This window comes from Aethalodelphis obliquidens, unplaced genomic scaffold (genome assembly GCF_003676395.1).
Source record: "Aethalodelphis obliquidens isolate GAN/ISIS:26980383/991018 unplaced genomic scaffold, ASM367639v1 scaffold18, whole genome shotgun sequence".
Classification (NCBI taxonomy): domain Eukaryota; kingdom Metazoa; phylum Chordata; class Mammalia; order Artiodactyla; family Delphinidae; genus Aethalodelphis; species Aethalodelphis obliquidens.
The window spans coordinates 23,913,149-23,937,514 of NW_020837962.1; the positions used below are offsets into that span (position 1 = coordinate 23,913,149).

General features: G+C 42.5%; 1 protein-coding gene across 5 annotated transcripts in view; it reads right to left on the minus strand.

The window, feature by feature from the left end:
* Positions 1-12,841: 12,841 nt before the first annotated feature.
* The window catches only part of BTBD3 (BTB domain containing 3), a 38,915-nt gene continuing 27,390 nt past the window's right edge, over positions 12,842-24,366 (minus strand). For 2 of the 5 annotated variants that reach the window (XM_027118180.1, XM_027118177.1), the window contains 4 exons: positions 21,103-21,388; positions 20,527-20,617; positions 19,840-19,958; positions 12,842-16,829 (listed from right to left, as the gene is read on the minus strand). In XM_027118180.1, coding sequence (XP_026973981.1) covers positions 15,797-16,829; positions 19,840-19,958; positions 20,527-20,617; positions 21,103-21,245 — 1,386 coding nt within the window. In that variant the 5' untranslated portion in view covers positions 21,246-21,388 and the 3' untranslated portion in view covers positions 12,842-15,796. Of the gene's footprint in view, positions 16,830-19,839; positions 19,959-20,526; positions 20,618-21,102; positions 23,856-24,366 lie in introns of those variants that run through there. The other 3 variants (XM_027118178.1, XM_027118179.1, XM_027118176.1) reach the window with 2 other exon arrangements.

Here is a 24,366-nt window from a genome sequence, read left to right on the forward strand (position 1 = left end):
TTGCAGATTTAGATCTACAAGTCAGTGCTCAAAGAACTGTGTGCGTCCTTCCAGATCAGTCTCTTGTATTACTTGAATGTTCTCTCACCTTACCAGCTGCAGGCCCCAGGGAATGAGGCTTCAACAGTTTGTCCTAAAGTCTGTAGACTCATTGGCTACACAGCCAAATGGCAAGATCTCAGTCCATACCTTTTCTTGTATTTCTCTAGTGGTCACCGGCATTGGCAGTGGGTAGTCTTATTTGTTTCATGTTTAATTCTTTCTAACCTCTGCTTCTGCAATTGCAGTTATCTCTCATTCCCCACTGGTCCATGTGGCTGTTTCTGCACGGATGTGTCTTGGGCACCTGTTCTCTCTGATGCTACTGCTGCTGCTGCCCCTGCTACCTGAATCTCCATCCCCAGATGCCCTGATATTGAAGAGGCTTTCGGTGGGTCGTGTTCTCAGAGCCACCAGCCACTCCCTGAGCTCTGGGGCTCACCTCTCTGGCTGAATGGAAGGAACCCTCTTTCGTTTCATGTGAGTGCATGCGTGCGTGCGTGTGCGCGTCTGTGTGTGCTTGTGTGCAGAAGTACATGGTCCCTTAGTGAAACGTATTTCCCCGTTTTAGTCTACACCTCCCTCCTTACTATGATGCAGAGGAACCCCACCAGTTGTAGTTTTCACCCTAAACCTAACATTTCTGCTCCCCTCTCCCAGCCCAAACACTGAGAATGACCAATAACTTTCCTTAATAATGGAAATTTTCTTTTCCCCTCTTGACCCCAGTGCCACTTCCTGCAATCTGGCTTCAACTGTTTCATCCTTCAAGTCTATCTGCTGTGTCTCTACATGTCTGAACCTTGATTGTAATCCATAAATTCTTATTCCCTTTCTAGTGCAAATAGGTATATCTATTTGATAGATAGATCTTAATAATATCGAAAGTCTTTGTTGGAATAGCTTATAAAATTGTTCAAAGCAACTGAATTTGGGGATGATTTATTACACAGCAATAGCTAACTGATACACAGATCTTCATAGAGTGAATTTACATTCTGATTTTTTATTTTATTGCCTTTCCTAGCATTAGATTATTTCATGTGTATGGAATTTTAGTTTATAGACTTATTTTAAATGAGAGCTCCTCCCCCAAGACACACACCTTCCTTTCATGTGTATCCCTCCCTGTCTGATGATTTTACAGTTGCCTCCACCTGGACCTCTACTCCCACAATTCAGAACTAGATATGAGATGGTGATGCAGAGTCAATGTGGGCTCAGCTCCTGGTCTCAAGGCTGTGTCTGTGCCATCCATCTCCCCATTCCTACACTTGCCAGCAGGACAAAGCAAGGCAAAGCTCTTCCCCAGGCCCCTTAACGCTTGCAAATCAATCAAGGGGACATGGCTACCTAGAACGCTTGCTTCAATCTCTGTATCATGTAGTATCTGGTTTTCTGGAATTCTCTGTCTTCATGGCCTCAAGTTCCTCATGAGGACAGCCCAGGCCAGGAGTTGTGCACCTCTAGGCCCCAGGGTTGGCCAAAGGGTAGCTTTTTGGTGTTGGACTGGGATGGACAGAGTTGAGTGTGTGGGCTAAGGAGACGACACATGAACAAGGAGACTCCTTGTGCTACAAGATAAAGACAGGGTTCTAGGAGAAAAGGTGTGGGCTGTGGGCAGGAGCCCAGGAGCCGGGGACCGCCTCTCCTCCACCAGCACATTCCCTGGTGCAGAACTCTGAGGGGTTAAGGATTCGAAATTTGAACCTGGCCTTACAGATTGCTACAAAGTCGTATGTGTCAAGGTAGAATGCTAGAACATATTTTACTTAGCCGTTACTAGATTTATAACTGTTAATATTTAGACACATAATATGCAGGTAGCCATTTGTACAATTGCCCTGGGCCGTATAACTCTTCGGGTTGGGCATGGCTAAATGGAGGGTCTGAGGTGGAGGGGCTGGTGGGGCTACTTCCAGCAGCCAGGATATCTCAGACTCAACTCCAGTCCACATAAACCCTCACTGCACTTGTAATTAAATTTTGTTAAAATTAGATTATGCTGCCACCAGGGGAACTGTAAGAATGCCCTAATGAAATCGTGATCTAAACGTCCAGGCTTCTCCCAGATATGATTAACAAAGATCAAGAATGTAGAATGCTTTTCCCATTTAATTAAGTATTTTATGAAGTAGGAGTCTTCACTTAAGCAACTAAGCGTAAATGTCAATCCCTGCATTTAAGTGGATGCGTAATTTGTTTTAAAATTCAAAAGTCCCCGCATTTAGGAAAAACTTTGTCTGAGTTACATGATGCCAGAGGTGGGCTGATCACAGAGACCCCTTTGTCCACGTGTGACTAAAAAAGCCAGATTGACTTTCAAACATGCTTTCAGCTGTAAGTTATTGGAGTGGGCCTTGCCGGACTTGCTAATTAAATTTAGGGGTAAAATGGTCTGTGCCTAGGTATTACCATGTCATGTATGAGCTCTTTGATCCAATTCCTACCGCAATTTAAAGTAATTTTTATTATGGACATTTTCAAACATTCACAAATACAGATTGTACAATGAAATGCATGTGTCCCAGTTCAAAGATTATCAAAATTCTCTTCAATTTTTTGTTTGGCGGTAATTCTACAGTTCCACAATTTTCAAACTGAATTTTCTTGTTGACTGAAGGCAATGGGTTTCTTCTTGGTTTGGGATTGCTTTGACTTTATTTTTCTTTATTTGTCATGTCACCTGTGTGATTCATCTTCTTTGTGCCATCAGAAGGTTGAGGACTGAGGCCAGCACATAAATAAATGACTTCATCCCAGTTAGGGGTTTTCACAGAACTCTTGTTTGGACACTCTTCTCCCCACCCCCATTATTGTGCAAATGTCTCCATTGTTAACCAGAAAGGAAAATGCCTCTGGGAAGAAATTGGAAAGATGACATCAATTTAACACTCCCTTTGGGGGTTAGCTCAAAATGACAGGGCAGCAGGAAGCAGTAGAAAAAGCTTCCCCCACAAGAGAAACTAAATGATTCTGAGAGCTGCTACCAATCAGGCGTGGTACTGACTAGGCCCTGATAATGACCTATGAAAGACTGCTTTCTGGTTGCACTTGGTAATTCGTTTTTCTAACCAGGGCATCTTATCTGGAGTTTGGGAAGACCGCATAGCTACTATGTAAATGGCAGGCACGTGGCAAAGCCGAGAACTAGCTCCTTTTATTTATTTAGGCTGTAAGAAGCCATGTGTCCTGCCTTTCCTTGTCCATGGGCCGGTGGGGGATCAGGGGTCCGAATACAGTGGCCTCTGTTCCCACCTGCCCTCATCACTATGACAGGGAGGCTGCGGCCTCTTCCACGGCTCTGCTCCTCCCTGTTCTCCCACCCACCGTGAAGTGCTCTTGTGTTGTGAGAGGCCAACGCTGTTCTGCAAGAGAAAACTCCCTCACCTCCACACCTTTGCTGATGGGGGTGGGGCAGGAACGGGCTGGATTGCCCAGGTTCAAGGGTGAGAGCTGGAAGCCAGTGAGCGGCAGTGGGATGACAACACCACTGAGGAAGGAAGGACAGCAAAGGGAGGGATGTGTGAAGGAAAACTCGACACCATCCTCTGAGGCTGCCACGAGCCGAGCCGGACTTGATTCTTTCTGGTGAAGGACAGAGTCCACACATCTTTTCAGCTGCTCCAAGGCCTGAGGGCAATACTTCACAAAAAGGAGTCAAGGATGGCCTGGTTTCCCGCCTCAACCCCTGAATGGCTGCTCGGTCTGGCCTGTACTCTGGGCCCTGTTTGGAGGTCCAGAAACTGAAGAGCCCTTGAGAAACAGCCCTGAGAAGGCCATTCATGGGACTCGAGCTAAAGGCTTGGCAAGCCGACAAAGGCTCCTTACAGAGAGTAGGAGGTGGGCCGGGGAGGTCTAAGACAGCCATGTCCCCAACCCCCCGCTTGTCCACTAGTCAGTGTCACTCCCTCCACCCAAGGAAGTCCACTGCTTTCCTTTACCCTCCTTCCAAAGACTTCGCCTCTCAGAGGAAACGGCCAGTCACTCTCTCCTCGCCCCACGGCCCTTTTCCTTCCCCGACTTATTTTGCTGGCACCATCCTGCTTCTAGTCACATCCGTGCTCATTTCTGAAGCTGTCATGAGTTGGAGGTCAAGGTGATCTGTGTATGTGGAAGGTTTGGTTTTCTCAATCTAATAACTGTTTACCTGGAAAAGGTGCAAGTTTCTCTGCAGTTACAGGGAAGAGCTTAGTTCATTTCTTTCCTGACTTCTGAACTCGGTCTGAATAAATGAAACACTAAAGAACGGCAGTAAAACCCACCACAAACATCCAAAATCCACCCCAAACAGGAGTTTTCTTGCACATTTGGTCGGTCAGGACATGGGAATCTTACTGGAAATGACTGCAGTCTTCGCTCTGCTTGATTAAGCTTTCTCGGGAGCTGTCTGAAGAGGGACGTGCCTTTCTCCTGAGTGGAGTGGAAGCGGGTAGGGAAGGGGGAGGAGAACCTTAAACATTGTCTAGCTGGGAAGAGGTTTGGCCTGGGAGATGCTCAAATTCAGCCCGGGTTTCTGATTGGGTGGATGACAGCCAGTCTCTGGGAAGCCACCGCGTCCCAAGGCTCCCATTCACACTGGATGTTATCTCCAACCCAACTGTACCTACAGTCATGGGATTTTTCTAAGGGGAAGCCTGATTTTTCTAAGGCATGAGCTGCTTCTCTCTTGATTTCTGATAAATCCATGTGGCATTTGAAAATTTGAAATTTGAAATTCGAGGAAGGAATGCAATTCTTCCCCAAATTTAGCAACTCTTTCAGCAATCGAGGCTCTGGCTGGTTACTAATAGTAACCAAGTACAGTTCCTCCGTGGGGAATGCAGGATCTGGGATACTCCACCAGTTAAAACTTTCTGTACTGCGGGAGAGGAACAGAGAAAGCAGGGGCTCTGACAAGGGAGGGGTTCCTCAGAGAAGAAAGGTACGGAAGCAGAATCAAGGGCATTGCCACATTTCCCCAAAGACCGGAGAGTAAAGAGCTGACTGACAAATGCACATGTGAGGTGACAAAGCCCAGGTGCGACACTTGTTCGGTGATACGGTCACAAAAGACAGAGCCGATTAAGCAAGTGCTCGCCAAACCGTAGGAGTTCAGGTGATGTGCCCAGGCCACCAGCGGGTGGGCTCTCCCTAAACTTTTCCACCTGCTGAGCATCTCCTGAGTGGGTTCCAGGTCAGGGATTCCCGAGGAGATGAGAAAATGAGAAGCTCCCAGTAGAGAAGCTGTGTGAGATTTCCTGCTCACCTGAGAGACCCCATCCTTTCTCCCTGCTCCAGCCAACCGTCTATGTCTACCCCCCAAGTGTTGGCTGAGCTCTTATATCAAAGTCCAACTCCCTCTCCCCTTCCTGACCCTCTGAGGGCCAACACTCCCCATCCTCCTGTACCTGGAAGAAGAAGCCCTTGGGCCATCTTAGGTCTCCTGGGGTGTTGCTGCTAATGATGATGAAGACACATAGCGGGAAAGGCCCCTTACCATCCACCTCCACAACCTTTACTTGTTTTACTAGGGCCTGGCTTCTGAGTACAACTGTACAGCAGTGCTAAGGGGGATGTAAACAAGAGTGGAAGTGATGCTGTAAGTGACAAGACAATCTTGCACTGAGGTGTGTACTAACTCCAGGTAAAGGCTCCAGTTTGAGGAGGGGGAGATGATAGGGGGGCAAGATGTGGTCTGAGGAGAAGCTACAGCTGTGCCTGGAGGATTCGGGACAAGAAACACCTCTTGTTAACAGAACCAACTAGTTACCTGGGGAGGAGACCTGCTAAGTGAATGTTTGGGCAGTTCATGCTGTGAGTACGAGAAAGGGATTCCTTCTCCTCTCCCCTATAAAACAGTCATGTTCACTAATGCTTTTTGCTCAAGTGGATTCTCCGTGGGCAACTTCAGCAGGAACTGAGTCTGGGGTCCAAGTTCGAAGGAGCACAGTGTGTTCCCGTGGGCCCCTCCAACATTCAGGTGAAATGCTGTGGACGCCTGATGGCATAAATGACTCCATCAGCCACACCCCGTCCTTATCCACAGCCTTCACCACATGACTTTGCTGCCTTTTTCAATAAAGAGGTAGAGTCTAATTCCCCACCCCTTGCATCTGGGAGGCCTTCTGACTTGTTCTGGCCGACAGAACACAGCATAAGTGATGACATGCAAGTTCGGAGCCCAAGCCTCAAGAGGCCTTGCACGTCTCCTCCAGATGCAGGTGACTTTCATGTGCCTCGGCCGTCGCCATGGGACCACGCCTGGGCTAGCTTTCTGGAGGATGAGAGGCTATCGGAGAAAAGCCACCCCAGCTAACCCTCACACGTGAGGCCAAGTCAGCAGAGCTGCCAAGACAGCCCGCAGCTGTTCCGAACATGGGAGCATAAATGCATTGCAGTGCTACACTGAGCTTGTGTGTGTCTGCTACACATTATTTGTATTTGCATTATATGTATTTGTACTTTAACAAATGTATTTTAAGTATGTCATTCTGGGGGTCAGGTTGGAGGTAAGAAGAAGAGAACAGGGAGTGGGGGCTACAGAACAGGCTGGGCAGGGGCTCCACCAGGACCAGTGGGGGCGGGAATATCAGCCTGGGTTTGGAGGCTGGGAGAGGAGATCCTGCAGGCCAAGTGGCCAGCACGTACTTGAAGCAAGTGGAATGTTAGAGAGACAGGGCTCAGAACTGGAGTCCCCAGCATGGGCAGGCACTGAGACCAGTTAATGGTGATCAGAACTTAAGCAGGTGGCATGGTCCAGTGGGCCAGAATTGGGACCAGACACTGATGAAAGGGCTGGGGCTATGAACTCAGGGGTGCAGGTGGAGGGCTGGGGGGTACAGAGAGATTGACAAGAGTGAGCTCAACAGAGTTCAGGGTCAAGCAGTCAGGGAGTCAGAGGCTGGGCCTTCCGAAACCCCTAGTTTATTTCATCCACTGACGCAGACTGGGGTCGTCTGGGGGTGAGCTTCAGGGTCCATGGGTTCGGAACATAAGCTTCAGACTGATTTCAGGGTGTGTGCGTGGTGCCAGAGCCCCCAGCAGCGAACAGGGTGCTGAAGCTAAAAGTCCATGTGGGTGTATTTTTTCCAGCACATTTTCTACACCAGGGGTTCTCAACCTTTCATGGGCATCAGAGTCCTTCATACCTGCTCTCAGCTTCACATAAACGCGACTGGCCCCTGAATGAGAATCTCTGGGGGGTAAGGCTCCTGAGGGCTTATTCTGCAAAACAGAGAACCCAGAACAAGGGACCAGGAACTAACTTCCAGGAAACCAGGGCCCAGCACTGGCTCAGGACTAGGTAAGCCTACAGATGGAGGACATCGTGGGGAGGGCAGGTGGAGAGCCACCCACAGTTGGGGGACACGGACTCGGAGCTGCCGGGGCTTCTGACACACCTGTGTTTACCTGAATAAAAACAATTAGCCCTTCAAATATTCCCTGTAATATTCACATCACTCATAATGAAGGTCAAACCTGCTTTCAACACACAGCAAATAATGTCAAAGTTAAAACTGATTTTAATCCCCAAATAACTTGGAGAAGGGGTTATATCCAAAACGGTCTGAGTCTGTAAGCCAAGAAAAAAGAGCTTATTTTGACTCTAGCAGAACTCGCAAAGGGGACATTCTTTCACCTGCAAAATAGACTCCTCCTGGAAGATGTCTTCAAAAGGTCTTTCGAAAACCCGCTGTGTACTCTTTTACAGAGTAATTTTCTGAATCCTAGATAACTTCCTAGCTTTGAAGGCGTCTGACATGCTAGAATCCACCTACCTCAGTCTCTCATTAACACGACAGAACTTAAATGCTTACTAGAAATACGGCTAAAATATGAGAATTCTTCAACAATATAGCTCTTTGTAACTTTATATACTCCCTACCTATTGGCCATAGTTTATTTAAAAGAACAGCAACAAAATGACCCTTTTTAATTGTCTGCGTTGACAACTTTTAAAAAGTGTGTATAAACTAAAACTGGTTCTCATAAAGGCACATATGAGGGAAATGCATGGGTTTAATTTGTGGCCTTTTATATTTTGTTTCACTTAACTTTTATGATACTTCCTGTTTGCCAGGTACTGTCACAAGTGCTTTAGAAATCTTAGTTAATCATCATAATAATCCTATGAGGAAGCACTATTATTACTGCCATCTTTCTTGAGGAAACTGAGGCTCAGAGAGGTTAAGTAACTTGCCTGAATTCACATGCAGCTACAGCTTCAAATGCAGGCAGTCTTCCTGCATCTAAGTTATAAGCCAGCACCCTAAGTTGACTCTCTTTGCTTTTCCTTCTTCCTAAAAGAATCTTAGAATCAAGGGTGGGTACCTATAAACCATCTACAGAGGATGGTAGAGTAAAAACTGTTTTCTTTCCCTTTCCATAAGGCTAAATATGAAGCAAGAGGCTTCATTCCAACTTCACAAGCCCCCTTTTGACTGGATGTCACAGCCACTGCACCCTGGTTGTCTCTCCTCAATGTTTCTAGAATCTTCATCCTTCTCTCCACTTCCTGCCCCCCTTTGATCTTTGCTTGCATTACTCACAGCCCTACCCTCTCCTCCTGCCTCCAGTCTAATCCAGTCTACCCTTCCCTAAGTTCAGAAAGACGTTTTTAAATCACGAAACTGCTGTCTCATCTCAAACCTCTTCAACGTCACTGCTTTTTTCTGTGGATAAAAGCAAATTCAGCCCAATATGTGAAGTGCTCCACGTTCCTGCCCAGTTTATCATCCTGCCCCAAGGCTGGCACACAGCAGACGGCCTCGTTCTCCCACAGGTACCCTTTACCTGAGCCACATCCAGCTGTTCCCAATCCTATCCCCCTGCTGTTTCTCTCCTGGAATTCCCTTCATCCCTATCCCCTCCCTCTAATTTGCGTCATCAGTCTCCACTAGATAATTCTGCACTAGATAATTCTAATGCATCCTTCAAAACCCAGCTCAAGCATCCCTTTTTCTTCCACCCAAGGGTGATCTAGATGACCCTTTCCATCGGTTCCACAGTAGCCAAGGCATTTCTCTACTGCCCCTTAATCCTACTGGTTTATTTCTGTACTGGCCCCTCCCTGACATACCACTCACTTAGATGGGTGCTACTCAAAGTATGATCTGCAGACAACAGTGTCGGTCAGCATCATGTGGACATTCCTTGGAGAGGCAATTTCTCAGGCCCCACCCAAGACCAACCAAATCAGAGGGCAGAGGCCAGCAACGCACAATCCTCTGTGCCAACAGCACAGCAACACTGCACCGGACCAGAAGCTTCTGAAAGCACTCACCTTGTCTCATAGCACCTCTTACTGCCTGGGATGGAGCCAAGAATCCACGAATGATCAATGAATGAATGAACGTTGAGTTAATCCTCTGAATGATTCATTAAACCTGATATGTCTTTCCTGGGGAGCTACATTATCCAAGAAACACTAAATACTAAAAACTCTTTAGTCCACTTATGCCTCCAAATATTCTTAGAGTTGAAATTTTTCTTGAACTTTGAATTGGATAAGGCTCAGGAGTTCTGAGGGTTTGTTTCAGCACTATTTGAAGAGATGCTGAAATAACTTTTAAGTTTAGGGCTGGCTAAGGCATGCACAAAAGTGAAAATTCCATAAGATGCACAGAATGTCTCTCAAAAAGTACATTTTTATGTATTCTACTATAGAGCAGAAGGCAGTAACCTCCATTTCAAGCGTTGAAAGATTGTTTGAAGCTTCCTTAAATAGTCATTATCTCCCCTTTGATTATTTTTTGAACATAATAGTTTAGGAATGAAAATGCAAATTGTACAGCCACAGTAAAGACTGCTATATATCATATTTCACAGACTTTTCCAGATTCTCACAAAACAGTCTTTATGCTGTATGCTGGTCACGAAGGTTTATTGCAGCACTTCTTATTAAAATTAACAAGGCCTACAATGAGGTAACACCTCACACCAGTCAGAAACCCCATCATCAAGAAGTCTAAAAGTAACAAATGCTGAAGAGAGTGTAGAGAAAAGGGGACCCTCCTACACTTCTGGTGGGAATGTAAATTGATGCAGCCACTATGGAAAACAGTATGGAGATTCCTCAAAATACTAAAAATAGAGTTGCCATATGATCCAGCAATCCCACTCCTGGGAATATATCCGGACAAAACTTTAATTGGAAAAGATACATGCACCCCTATGTTCATAGCAGCACTATTTACAATAGCAAAGACATGGAAGCAACCTAAATGTCCACCAACAGATGAGTGGATAAAGATGTGGTATATATACAGTAGAATAGTACTCAGCCATAAGAAAGGATGAAATAATGCCATTTGCAGCAACATGGATGGACCTAGAGATTACCATACTAAATCATGTAAGTCTGAAACAGAACACCATATGGTATCACTTATATGTGGAATCTAAAATATGACATAAATGAACTTATCCAAGAAACAGAAACAGACTCACAGACATAGAGACAGACTTGTGGTTGCCAAGGCGGAGGGGGTGGGGGAGTGACGGATTGGGAGTTTGAGATTAGCAGATGCAAACTACTATATGGATAAACAACAAGGTCCTACTGTAGAGCACAGGGAACTATATTCAATATTTTATAATAAACCATAATGGAAAAGAATATGAAAGAGAATATATATAACTGAGTCACGCTGCTGTACAGCAGAAACTAACACAACATTGTAAATCAACTATACTTCAATAAAATAAATTTTTAAAAAATTAAATTAACAAGGCCACTAGGATGACTTATTTTTAGTTTTCCAGGTACAATTTCATTCCTCTAAAACAAACTGATGTAAAAGAGATAGTCTATTAAACTGTTCACCTAAGTCATAAAAACAAAAAATACACCTTAATTTTGAAATAATTTTCTGTACTGCTGTTGCATTAAGTGAAAAACTCATCCTTAAATTCTAAAGCACAGCCTCTCTTCACAGCACTTAGCTTCGTTACTACCAAGAACAGCTTAAAGAGGAATCAGTAGGAGCAAACTAACATTTCAGTGGTAGCAGTCTAATAGGCAACTTTAATTATGTCCTGTACACAGACAAAGTACATATTTGACAAAGTAAAGGGTGGGTGTTTTGTTTAACTATGTATCTTGAAGTGAGGAACTTGTTAGAAGCTCAAGTATAAAATAGTAGCATCTGCTGGCAAAACTGCTGTCCAATGGACATTTAAGTAAACAGGCAAATAGAAAACTACCATTATGAGGACATTTAAGATCTGCATAAATAGGAATTGCACCTTCCCCACCGCCCTCACTCAAAAAAGGCTCAGAAGAAGAAACAGAGGGGAGATGCCCAAGTTGGGAAAAGGTACCCAACGATTCCTCAGTGACTGATCTACAGATGCTAGTGTCTTACACTGCTTGGTGTGTGACAAGGTGAACCACTGTCTTCCTCTCTTCCTCAAAAGTATTTTCGTCTCACCTACCTGACCATATCTTGGTTGAGAAACTTTTCTCACCAGTGCTTAGGTTGTTTATGGAAATAAACGAAGAGGTTCTGTTGTTGAAATGTTCCCCCGGTTTTAGTTTTGTTAGATGATCTATTCTAAAAAGTGGAGGATAACGTGAAGTTTTGAGCAAAGGAAGTAGTTGGTCAATAAATGTAAATGGCTCAGAAAAAAATGCTGAAATCTATTAATTATTGATAGAAATCAAAAGCGTAGTCATCTACTGCAGCATCTCAAAGGCACGCGCAGCCCTCTCTAACAAACACTTAAGGTACCCCCGGTTTTCAGGGCCACTTGCTTGTTTCGGCCTCTAAGTTTCATGCTATTTAGTTCCTCAGGAATGCTTTTCTCCTTCCTGTTTTTTCCCAAGTTTAAGTCCATGGCTTTTGTAGGCAAGCCAAAGAGTCAACTGGGAAGAAAGTGTAATTTCAATGACATTTTGATCCTGAGTGCCGACAGAAGAGGATCATTTCCAATTGTCTTGGGATACTGAAAACAAACACATGTGGATTAAGTTTAAAGAGCACCAGAAGAGATAATGGCTAAGACTTTCCTGGATTAAGGATCTTTGCAATCCAGGTTGTATCTGTAATTACGCTGATGAGAATGGGTATTTCCAGTTCTCTTACTCTTTGGAATAATTCCAAAAATCCTTTGAGTAGGTATGCTATAGAAACTGAACTATGAGTAGATGAAGTAGTTAAGCAAATACACAGGGTTTCACAATAAACTCTAATATAAAAGTAACAGAAAGCTGTAGTAAAGCAAAAAACATATGTACGTGTGTGTGTAATTATACGTGTGTGTGTGTGTGTGTATATGTACTTGATATAGGGAAATATAATGGAAAACAGTTGAGGACTTAAAAATTATATTCACGATTGTCATATGACATTTATCTTTTTTATTCCTAGACGTAAGCAATTATAACAAAGCAGGAATAAGCAGCAGCACTGGTCACATCTAAAGCTAGATGTGATCTGGTATCAATAGCCCAGAGTACAGGGAGATCTACTAGACATTTGAGCAACTCTACCCAGAATGCCAGCCAACCACAAACTCCATTCCTGGAATATAAATGTATCCATTCACTCCCTCTCATCAACTTCATTCACTCCCTCTCATCAACTTAACAGTCAGGCTTTCCACAATGTAACTGATTAACATATTCATTGTTCTTTTATGCTTTTGCCTCAGATTTTTACTTCTTTAGGGATCAAGGATATGTGAATAACTTAGCAAACAAATGCTCCTGAAAAAACCATCTCTGTAAAATATAAGTGGAACCAAAAGTGCCAGAATGAGTTTTTTTTTTTTTTTTTTACTATTTCAAGGGACCTACAAAAATGCTAAGGAAAACAAATCTATGAACCAGTTTTATTTTATTTTCACTTAACATGATTATATACATTCATGTGTCTAACAAGGTCTGCACTGTTACATTAAAAATACAGTACAATAACATTCAACATGAGGTACTTCATATTTATATATTTTTCCTTCATAAATAATGCTGTAAGCTACTGAATTCAAGCACTCTGATGCACAAGTGGCTAGTGTCTTGAATTAGCGAGCTTATTTAAACACCTTAAAAAAAAGACGGTTCAGTGCAACAGTTATGTAGAAATTAGACCATTTACTTAAATACTATATTAAGATATGCTTAAAGAATGTTACATTAGAACTGCTAGCCTAGCTCCCCTTATCCCCAGGATATAAACAATGACAAAGACTGCCAGGTACATTGGGAAAAGCATCTATAGGGCATTGTTCAATAAAGTTGCATTTATACACTACAGTTGCCCGCCTTGTCAGAACAATGGTTTCTAGTTTTAAAAGCTACAAAATTTGAGATTACCAAAGAAAATAAAGCAAGCACATTAGCCTTAATTCCATGTCACTGAAAATGCAGAAGGGAGAATAGGATTTAAAAGATAAAATTTTCTTGTTTTAAATACAACTTTCAAATTTAACCCACAGATCTTGGCACCAGCCAATCAGATGATGGATGGGTTTTGTTTTTTTTCTTTTTCAGGTGATAGCAATTAATATAAAATTAAGTTCTTCCACACCTAGTGTACAGGATCTCACGTGGCTCTCACCCAGCGGTTCCCCAGCCTCTGGAGGGCAGCTACTAACAGGAGCACTGACCATGGGTGTTACTGAATGAACATTCTTCACTCTAAGGTTATCACACCCATCGCCAACAACCTGATATGATGAAATTAGTGCTAAATAAAGTTTCTTCTCCTCTGGCTTAAAAATTAGTGCCTTCCAATTAGGTATATAGTCTACCAATTTGCAAGGTAACTATGAGTTACCGAAATGTTTAACCATAATTTATAAATAAAACCCTCTGTAGAAGTATTTTTTAAATTGAAAACGTACCTTTATTTCATAGTTTGCCAAAACTACTGTCATCTTGCTAATAAGAAATAATTGTTAGATAATTTTGGAAAGTTGTCCTGGGAATACTCATCTATAATCACCGTAATAGCTTTTGATCATCTACGCTAACAGACATAGGTGATGGTAAAGGTGATTAAAACATTTCCCATAATCCAGTGTTCTCCTCCATCAGGGAAGCCAGCCGAAGCGACAAGCCCATGTCTACAGGGGGAGAAGTGGCCCAGAAGCACAGGCAGTCACTCACTGGGGCCCGGCTGGGGCCAGCAGGGGGACCATTTCTGTCCCAGCCCTCACTGACCAGGCAGGGAGGAGACAGTTCCTGAGCTGGCACGCACCTGAACGCGCATGGGCACCCACGCACACACCCACCCCAGGACTAACCCCTGCTCCAGAGCCAGCTTCGGGCTCACAGAGCAGAAGAAGGAGGCGGCCAGTGACCACACTCTGGGTGGCGGGGAAGCCATCTCAGGATCACGCTGGGCAGAAAAGCTGCCCAGAAACACATGGATACTTCAACTGGGAGTGAACACAGTGGACACCACCAGGGTCACAGGCACTAAGCCAGCACAAGCCTTCGCTGAAGGAGAATGTTTTGATGAGCTTTTCCCTCCTTTGTTTACATTATCCGTGGACAAATAAGAGAGCTGGATGTGATGCTGAGGCAGTGAATATTAGGTATCACCAAGTCTATCGCTCTAGACCATTTTCTAAAAACCCTGCAGGCATATATTGGCACTTTAAGATGGCCAGAGGCCAGATTCTAGCAGTCCAGGAACAGGACAGAATTATAATTAACTAAGAAGATACAATGTGGTCAAAGTAGATCCGGTGAAATACATTACAGATTAAGAAAAAAAAAATCAATGAATAAAATATCTCATTACATTAACATGTGGTGCTACAAAACTAATTGTTATTCCATTCATCTAAAGAATTGTTTGGTCCTCTTTTCATGGGAAAAAGGGAATAGGAATTCTATACAGTACAACTTTTGAAAACCAGCAAATGGCAGGGATCAGAAGCTAAGCAGGGAAAAGGGTCTGACTTTTTCAAACTCTGTATTATAATTTGCCATCAATTAAACTATCTGTCGTATGGGACTTTTTTAGGCTTCCTTTTAAAACCATTTTAGTTTAAATTAATAGGCCTGCAACTTTTTCCTAATGACAATAAAATTTTATAATTTAGTTACTTCTAAAAGAAGTCTCTGTACTGCAATATTCTGTCTTCTAAACTAAAAGAATATAAATCTGTCTGTAGCAAAAGTCATGACCTAAAACTTCCAATTTCTTACTTTACATTGACACTTTGCAGTTTAAAACTTAACAATCTTATGAATTTAGGATTTAAGAAAAAGCAATGCCCAAAAGTAAAATATTTAAAAGGAAATAAAATAAGAAGGTAAAGTGACTACTGTCTACTTTCTTAATTATTAATTACCAAGCAAAACGTCTTTCAAAATTGTACACTGAGGTTTATCTGTTTTTTGGGAAGTGAAGGGTTCTGTTTAAAAATAATTCTTGTTATTGTTATTTTAGACTATTTATTCCTATTTAAAATAAAGCCCAAAAGGGAATTTGAGGTGATCTGAAAATTGTCCTAAGAGGGACAAAACTGGGAGGTCAGTGGGGCAGTTGGAAAAGAACTCAAAATCTCCCCAGATGTATAGATCCAACTCTAAGAACCACAAGCCTTGATGAGAACTTGGCTTTTTTAGGCATAGAGTTAAAAGCTGAATGCTGCATTTTTGCCTGTACATAATTAAAAGGTTGAAAGAAATCAGAACCTGCCTACAGCTCCGTTCATTACAAACTACCTGCGCTGACTGCATATCTGCAGCTGAGCTAAGCATCAAGCAAGCAGGAGTGTGGTGTGCACCTCAGAGCCCGCACTGCTCCGGGAAGCGTGCTCAAGCGTAGAATATAAGTTCGGGGATCTGACCCCCCTGCACCCCAGTGCCGTTGGTGCTGTCCGACGAGCACTGGAACTGGACAGTGACTTTGCCACACTGAACTTCTGTCATGCCTTCCTGTCCAAAGTAGCTGAGCTCATTGCCGTCCAGGATCACGCTGGCCGTGTAGAAGGTGTCTGGCTCAATCTGCACCGGGTACTCGAACCACACGGGGAAGGTGTTGCTGGAGCCGTCTGAGAAGTACTTGCTCAAGTTCTGCCCCAGGACGACACCCTGCCGCTTGAGTTCGATCTTGGCACTGTACTCGGCTGAGCCGCAGCTGGAGCCGTACAGCCCGAAGCCCGCGATGAACACCCTCTTGTCGACGGCGAACTGGATGCTGTCGCAGCGGCCCCGGTAGCGCCACTGGTTGCTCCGGTAGGCGCACGACTGGAAACGGTGGCAGCGCTGCGGGACGAGGCCCTTGCGGGCTTTGCTCACGAACTGCAGCTCGGGCTTCTTGGCCGCGGTGTACCAAAGGAAGATGTCGTTCGTCTCGTTCAGAGTTAAGACTCCAGACTGTGCAGCACCGTTTGCAAAATCGTCCAGGGCCATGGTCGGGATGCGGATCAAGTAAAGCGCCTTCCCGAGGACCTTGCGCTTGTTTTCAATGCTCAAAGCCAGATCTTGTCGCTGGCATTCCACTTCAGCCCAGTTGAGAGCTGCCTCGAAAACCACAATTTCTTTGGCATTCAGAGTTTCCCTGCGGAGGATACTTTCTAGTGTCTGGAAGTCAATATCACAGAACCCCTCAGACTTGAGAGCGAGCTCGGCCTGGGCGTCGATCACCTCCCAGCACCGCTGGGTCAGGTCCGGTTCCTCAAACAGGCAGCTCTGGGACAGGAGGACACAGGCGTTCTTGGCGCTCAGGCTGGTCTCCAGGAAATTGACGCAGGCCCGGGCGAGGTGAGGGACGATGTACTTTTTGGCAGCATAAAGAGTGGCCAAGACTGTGTCAGCAGCCAAGTCAATTTCATCACAATAGATGTATCTGCAAGAAACAGCGCTGCATGTAAACGGAATTTTCACAAAAATGAGCGTGTCCAGTGAGAAAAGATGTAACTACTTTCAAGTTAGTTCCAAGAAAATCTTATGTAACAGTTATTACAAACATGATTAGACATTAAAACAACATCTGAAATACATTCATAAGTTATTAATATTTCAACTTAGTAGAAAGTTTGTATAATTAAAGACATTAACTTCATGTAACCATTCTAGCCTCTATTTTAAAGCTACAAAATATAGAAGATACTAGAACATTCAAGAAAGGGCTGAAATCAAAAATAGTGAATATGAGGAAAAAATATAGCAAAATTCTATTATATATACTATACTATATTTAGTGAAAAATAACCCCTATATGTTTTAGGAGAAATATATGTATGTAGACTTACTTAAAAATTTTTCTGCAAATTCAGATGGAAACAAGTATCTTTAATATCAATACTGTAATGTTAGCAATGATTGCATCTTGACGCTTTTATATAAGAATGACTTGGATTTTCCTTAAACACAAAACAAAACCTGATCTTAAGATATTTTTCAAGTAGTTCCAAGTTCAATAGATTTTTAAATATGGGCTCCAATGCTATCTTCCGGTTAACTTTACATAGAATCCAACGCAGGCTTTGTATCTGGCTTTTTTTTTTAAACTCTAAATTCTTTCTTCTCCCCCACACATTCCTTCCACCTTCAGAATTAAAGAATACATTATTTCCAGATACACTTAATTAAAAAACAAAGTTAAGAAAGTCTAAGTATGCACTATTTGTGTGCTTCTGTGAAGTGTCCCCATTTCAGGAGATAAGACACTTCTTATTGTTTTGGGGGACAGTGTCAGTCTCCCAAGATGCTATGTAAAGATAGAAATCATTTGCTTCTTTTAGATGCTGTGGCTGACTAAGAGATAGTAATAACTGCACATGAGTAAAAAATACATACTAATAACATAATTAAAAAATGTTTCTAGCTACTTGCTGTGACATTTTCCTTACTGAAACACATATAACAGGAAATAAGCAATAGCTTCTGTAACAAAGTACAAAAATATAAGGATGGCAATGAGAAAAATGACCACAATCATGAATGGAACCTGAATTTTTTCTCCCAGGAAGCCCTTACTCTTTTCTGATAGACTAAGCCAGCCACTGGCAAGATGGCAAGACTGCTCGACTAAATACCTGCAGCACCAGGACCATGGGGAGGATTCTGCAGCACGGTCAGCACTTTGTAGCTCTTACCCTAGAACTGGCAAATGAGCAGTCTTCCCTTTTTCTTGACAGCCCCCTTTCCAGTAGTACTGGCTACTCACCCACAATGCAGGGGTGAGAAAAACCTGGCCTCCACTATCCCAGGCAACTACACTGTGCTGATCAAGCCCAGCATGACAGTAAATGGCACCTGCTACATTTCTGATTCTTACCACTTTACGTGGACTGCTCATATAATTTTAAAAAGCTGTATCAAGATATATTCTAGGCAACACATTTATAAGAAAAGATGCCTGTCAAATGATGAATCAAATGGCTTAGGTGAAACGGAATTTTCTGACTCGTACTCGGGTTTCCTAATTATGTACATATATCTGCGGCAACACAACAGTCTACTTGACTACAGTGATGACAAAATGCCGAACTAGTGTCAGCATTCTCCTCTGCAACAGAAATAATGTCAAATATACAAAGCTAACTTCACTGGGGAAAAAAACAACACACAAAAATCGCTACAGGTAAAACTGAGTTCTGTATGTATATCTCTAAAACATTACCAAGGTCACAAAGTGTCTGTTCGTTAAAAGTAGCGGATTAGTTTATGTTTTGGTACTTCACGTGCTCACTTGCCTTTAATTTCCCTATCTCCCACTATGAAAGTTCTAGAGAGCAACAAATGGATTTCAAAACTATACTACACATAAAGAATTAAACACTTTAAAGTTCTGGAACTAACTATAATACTTATTTTTCAGTAGGCAGAAGACAATATATATCAGCATTTTAAATGTTTGTGGGATTACTGTCCAACTTGTTGAGCCAATGAATAATTTTTTTCAACAAACATTGTAATTTATTCCAGTGACTCAAAATCCCCACAGCAGCAGGTAACCTTGAACTCTGGTACACTTTGGTGTGCCAGAATAAGAATCAAGAACAATCACCTAAACATCACTTAGAATAATCGCTGGACCCTAAACACACAGTAGACTGTCTCACTGTCCAGCACCAACACAGGTCACAGAAGTGGATTCGAGTTATCTGGTCAACATTGACTGGATTCTGCAAAAGACCCAGGAGAGAGAAAACTATTTTTTAAATAAATTTATATCTTATAACTTTACATTTCTGTATGACCAATTTAAGGTTTTCTGAACATATCCGTATACATCTATAGAAAATTATTCATCTTTCAAAAATTTCTCCTCTACTACAAAATGCAAATGTCTCTTATCCTTGAGAAATAGCATCTGACTTCATGTGACAGCATGTGTACGTATGTGTGCATCAAGATCAGACAATTTCAACAGATAATAAGTTTTATAATTGCTGATAGGAGACAATAACTCCTAGAAAACTTAAAAACCTCCTAACTGGTAGTATTTAAATAATGTATATAATTTCTGGAATTGTGAAGCAAAAATATAATTTATGTCTTTTTAAAGACTTCTTCACACACAATACTTTCACAGAGAACATGCTCTATTAGATAACACACCAGAAAGTTCTTTTTCTTTAATTATAAGTCATTAAAAATGAAATCACTATACGTGCCACTTGCCCCCAAATTCCATGTCAAGGTGTGATTGTAAATGCCTGCTTCATTCCACATGCTCCCCATGAAAGATGCACAGGAGTTTTCATCAAAAACACTTACAAGGTAAGCAGCACCCACTTTCTTCATCAGTCTCTCTTTTCTATTACCTGGAAGTTATACTTAACTGTGAAGCCATAAGAGCACAAAAACAGCATAAACAAGCTCTTTCCAAACATACGCAAGATGCTTACTTCAGCATAGCGAGAAAAGCAGCAGGGTCGACATCTGGTATACGGATTTCATCTTTGTCCTCGGCAAGTTCTCCGTAAAACATTGCATGGAAAACAGAGCTCCCAACAGCTAAAACATACTGTGGAGAAAGGGAAATCTTATTTCATGCACTAAATTGAAAACATTTTCAGCAAATCAATCCAGAAAAACAACTCTAAGCAATCAGCTTTAGTGGACACAGAGCACCTAACACCTGCTCTACTGACAAAGCCAAGGTACAGTGGATCTGGCCATGAAAGCAAAAGACAGAAGTTCACGCAAACCAGTCTCTATGCTGCTAATTATCAAGGCTTTAACAGACTGATGCTCAAGTTCCCTCATTATAAAATAAATAAAATAAAAGCTTATCTAACAGATTTCTCGGAGAAGGGTAAACATATGACTTTCCTAACCTATCACAACAACTTCCCATGACTGTAGAGTTAAGAGGGCATGTTTTTGTGTGAGACATAAAGCAGGGTAAAAGGAAACAAAGAAAAAAAATTAAGCGTGGCCAAGGCCCTCTGGAGACGCTGCACTTTCTCTGTGATCGGGTGAAACACGCACTGCCTGCCATTGGCAAGCTGCCCACCCCAAGTTCCAGGCTCACGGAGAGGGTCCCTCTTTGTAAATCTCAGTACTAAACGAGTAATGCATCTGTTGCTTACTTTGTGTCCTGGCAACCGCTGAGTCCCACCTGGTGGCCCAACCACAAAATGTACATCTGCCATCAAATCATTATTGAACATCACTGCATTTCTGTAAACAGAGGCAATTCATTAATTCACAGCGTTTTAACACCCCCTCCCCAACATACAAAACCCACAAAAGATTCACAAGCTAAACAACAGTTTAATAACTTCAGGGTAAAGCTACAAATAAAGGTTCCAACTATACAACTGCGTCTGTAATCACTGCAAACACATGGAAGTAACTGAAGTTTTAAAAAAAAAAAGTTATCCAAACTTTTCTTTAGACTTAAGGACAAATAAAAGGTTTCTATCTTCTATAACCCACAGACACAACCCTGTCACCTAAATGTTACAGCTTACAAAAACATTTTTATCTAAGAGGAAAACAGCTGTACTATTCTGGAAAAGATACAAGGCAGTTTTCCATTACCAATAAAGCTTCTGGGAAAAGAGGAAACACAGATTTATGTTAAAATACATTACACGTTGTGCAAAAGCAGAAACTTCAACACAGGAAAACTTTTAAAGTAAATATGCTGGCCCGGCACTTACCTCTCTCTAATGGTGGGATAAAGACCCTGCCAATTCGGGGCCGGAATAAGGTTGTTGTTACTGAGATTCTGCTGGTGGTACTGCTGGACAGTGGTGCTGCTGGAGTTGGCTGGTTTTTTTCGGGGGAATATATCAGCAGCCATCTTCTTCTTCTTTTTAGTCTTCAAGGTAATTATTTCATAACAAACTGGAGGCAACTTGCTGCTGCTGCTGCTGCTACTGCTGCTGCTGCTACTGCTGGGATTTGTTTTCTTCGAGCTTTTCTTGGACCTGTTCTTTACCGTCTCTGGAAGCATCAAGAAGAAGGTGAGACATTTCATGTTCTTTTCCTTGTCATCTACCATGAGTACAGTAGGTCTCTCTTTATAGCCAGATATTCCAAATCGGTGTGAGCATCAAGGAAAAGAGGCTAGCACGAGCTAAGATGAGAGCAGAGACCAGCAAGCTGATATTTTGCTTCTTTTCTCAGCCGGGCAAGGTGACCTTTTTACTATGTTGAATTAGAAACTGGCTTTAAGTTTTATCCAGTACTGGGTCTGTTAAATACATCCCCATCATGATTCCTGTTTCTCTTATTTGCTCATAAAAATAACCCAGTTTCCTAGATCACCTGAAAATGCTACACTGCGCGAAGGTGACAGGCAGAGAGCCGTAGCACTTGTTTTCTGAATTAGGTTAGCAAGATGTGCTGGAGCCGCGTGAGTCTGTTCGGCCGGCTGAAGTTGTGTGGTGAATGGATCGGAGGAGAGTAGGTATTACAGCCCTGCAGATGGAGTCAGACAGCCAGTGCTCGGAGCCAATAGCTGAAGTCACCAGTCATGATTGGACCAAGCAAAACAGTGACACCTATTGTAGTGTGCATAGTTCTGATATTAAAGGAACAGCAGTTGCATTCTCTTGGCTACTATATTATTGTACATTTAAATAAGATAAACAACCTATGAGATATATTTGAAAACAGGAAGAGAAGAGTTTATGTCCACAGATTTTTCTTCAGTAGATGTGCATTTTTATTCCCCCAGTTAAACAAGCAGGGACTGATATCTACTGTTTCTAGTAAAATCTTTATCCCGGCAGCATTCTAGTACTTCAAACAAAATCTTCCATTCTACCAGCTAAAAGGGATTATTAATAGCAAAACCATATTAAACACATTTATTACAGCTTAATGGGAAGGAATGAAATTTTTCTTTTTCCTTTTTTAGTCTCTTTGAATGCAAGTTATAGTCTAGTACAAATAAGAGATGAGGTCATGTGTTCATTTTACCCCCCAGTGTTTTCTAACTCCTATAATGATCTTTGACAGGAGTCCCAGATCACAAAATACTGTTAATTAGACTAAAATGATACCAGTAGGTTTAGCTGCACTGAAACATAAGACACATTCTGGATGTAAAAATAAGATTCAAATGAGACAAATCTGGTAATCAGTGTTTAAAGGCTGTAATTCACTAAAAATATGTGAAATGGGGCCCTGTTCAGGACTTCAAAAAAATTCAACCTAAATGTTATGGTTACATTTAGCCTCATCACAGTTTTAAAGAATGTAATTCACAAATTCTAACACAAAACCAATAATAAGGCTACCCAAAATGATACATGCTGCACAGTTAAGATGCAAACAGGTTCTTTCGGCTTTGAATCAGAACAGTACTAACTACTACGTGGTTTTTACAGATGTGAATCCTCCAACGTTTCTAGCTTTGCTGAGTAAGGAAAAACCAAAACACCTGCTGCAGGTTCCACACATGCACATACATTTCTAGGGGGGCCTAATGAGGAGAATGAAGCACTATCACTCCTGCTGGCTTGAAGGGCGGCAGCCACGTGCTGCCCCCACCTGATGCACCTTCATGACCACAGCCCTGCTTGCTGCACCACATCCATCGGAATAATGAGTTCCTGAGAGCGAGGGCCCAACAAATGGGAGCTTTGGTTGCTGTTATAACCGACAATCTACTAAAGATAACACAACTAAAATCAGACTTTAAATCCCTGGGACCTGGAATCACTAAACTGAACCAAGGAATATCCTCTTTATTGTCATCATTATTATTCTTAAACCTGTTTACAAAGCCACTGCAGGACAGACTGTGTGCAAAGAGAACCATGGTCTTTAGCACAGGTTGTTCACCCCCATTTCGTACAAACTCTGAAGTGCCATGTATTTACTACAAGTACCGTATTCCCAGTCATAGGGCTAACACACACACACACACACACACACACTTCCAATTGCCTGCAGACACACTTCACCACACAATGTGTGTGTGTGTGTGTGTGTGTGAGAAACAGAGAGAAAGAAACACATGGAGAAAGGCACAAAGAAGAAACAAGTGAGTTCCTATTAGAGCTAACTTTTCAGAATATGATTAAAAGCAAAGGATTTCTCTCCTGCTCAAGTGCTACTGAACTTCCTGACCATCACCATCCTAGGAAAGTCCCCAGGACAGGGAGCTCCTTTTGACTGGGATTAATTCCCTGTGTACTTCTAACAAACCTAGTAGCTGGCTCCTTCAGGTCAGAAGTAATCAATTAGAATGGAAGGGAAATGAAGGGTTTTGAGACAGACTTACCAGCAGCTGGAAAGCCAAAACAGACAAAAAGCATTAAAGACAGACACAATAACTTAGAAGTTTTGTGGTTTTTATTCATTTTGCATATAGTTCAACACCCTTTACCAGAAGCCTCCAAAAAACACTGCTCTTATACCACTAAATAAAGGAAAAAGTGCACGTAATAGTTTAAGAAAGAAAATTATATAATATTTTAGAAAATGTTCTTTGTAAAATTAAGTTTCAGTTATTTAGAAAATTAAGTTTTGTGGAGAAGCTTGGAAATATTTATTAAACTGGAATCACCTAGAACAGTGCTGCAGAGAGGGGCCTTGTCCTTATTCATGGATGTGAGGACCGATGAGCACAGCTGTTTTAAAGACTTTTTTTTTTTTTTTTTTGCGGTACGCGTGCCTCTCACTGTTGTGGCCTCTCCCGTTGCGGAGCACAGGCTCCGAACGCGCAGGCTCAGCGGCCATGGCTCACGGGCCCAGCCGCTCCGCGGCACGTGGGATCCTCCCGGACCGGGGCACGAACCCGTGTGCCCCGCATCGGCAGGCGGACTCCCAATCACTGCGCCACCAGGGAAGCCCTAAAGACATGTTTTTAAGTACAAAAAATAATCCAGTTTTTTAAAAAACAAGAAAGATATTTTAATTTTTGTAGCCAATTTGGAAAGGCATGAAAATGTGAATAAAATCAAGACAAT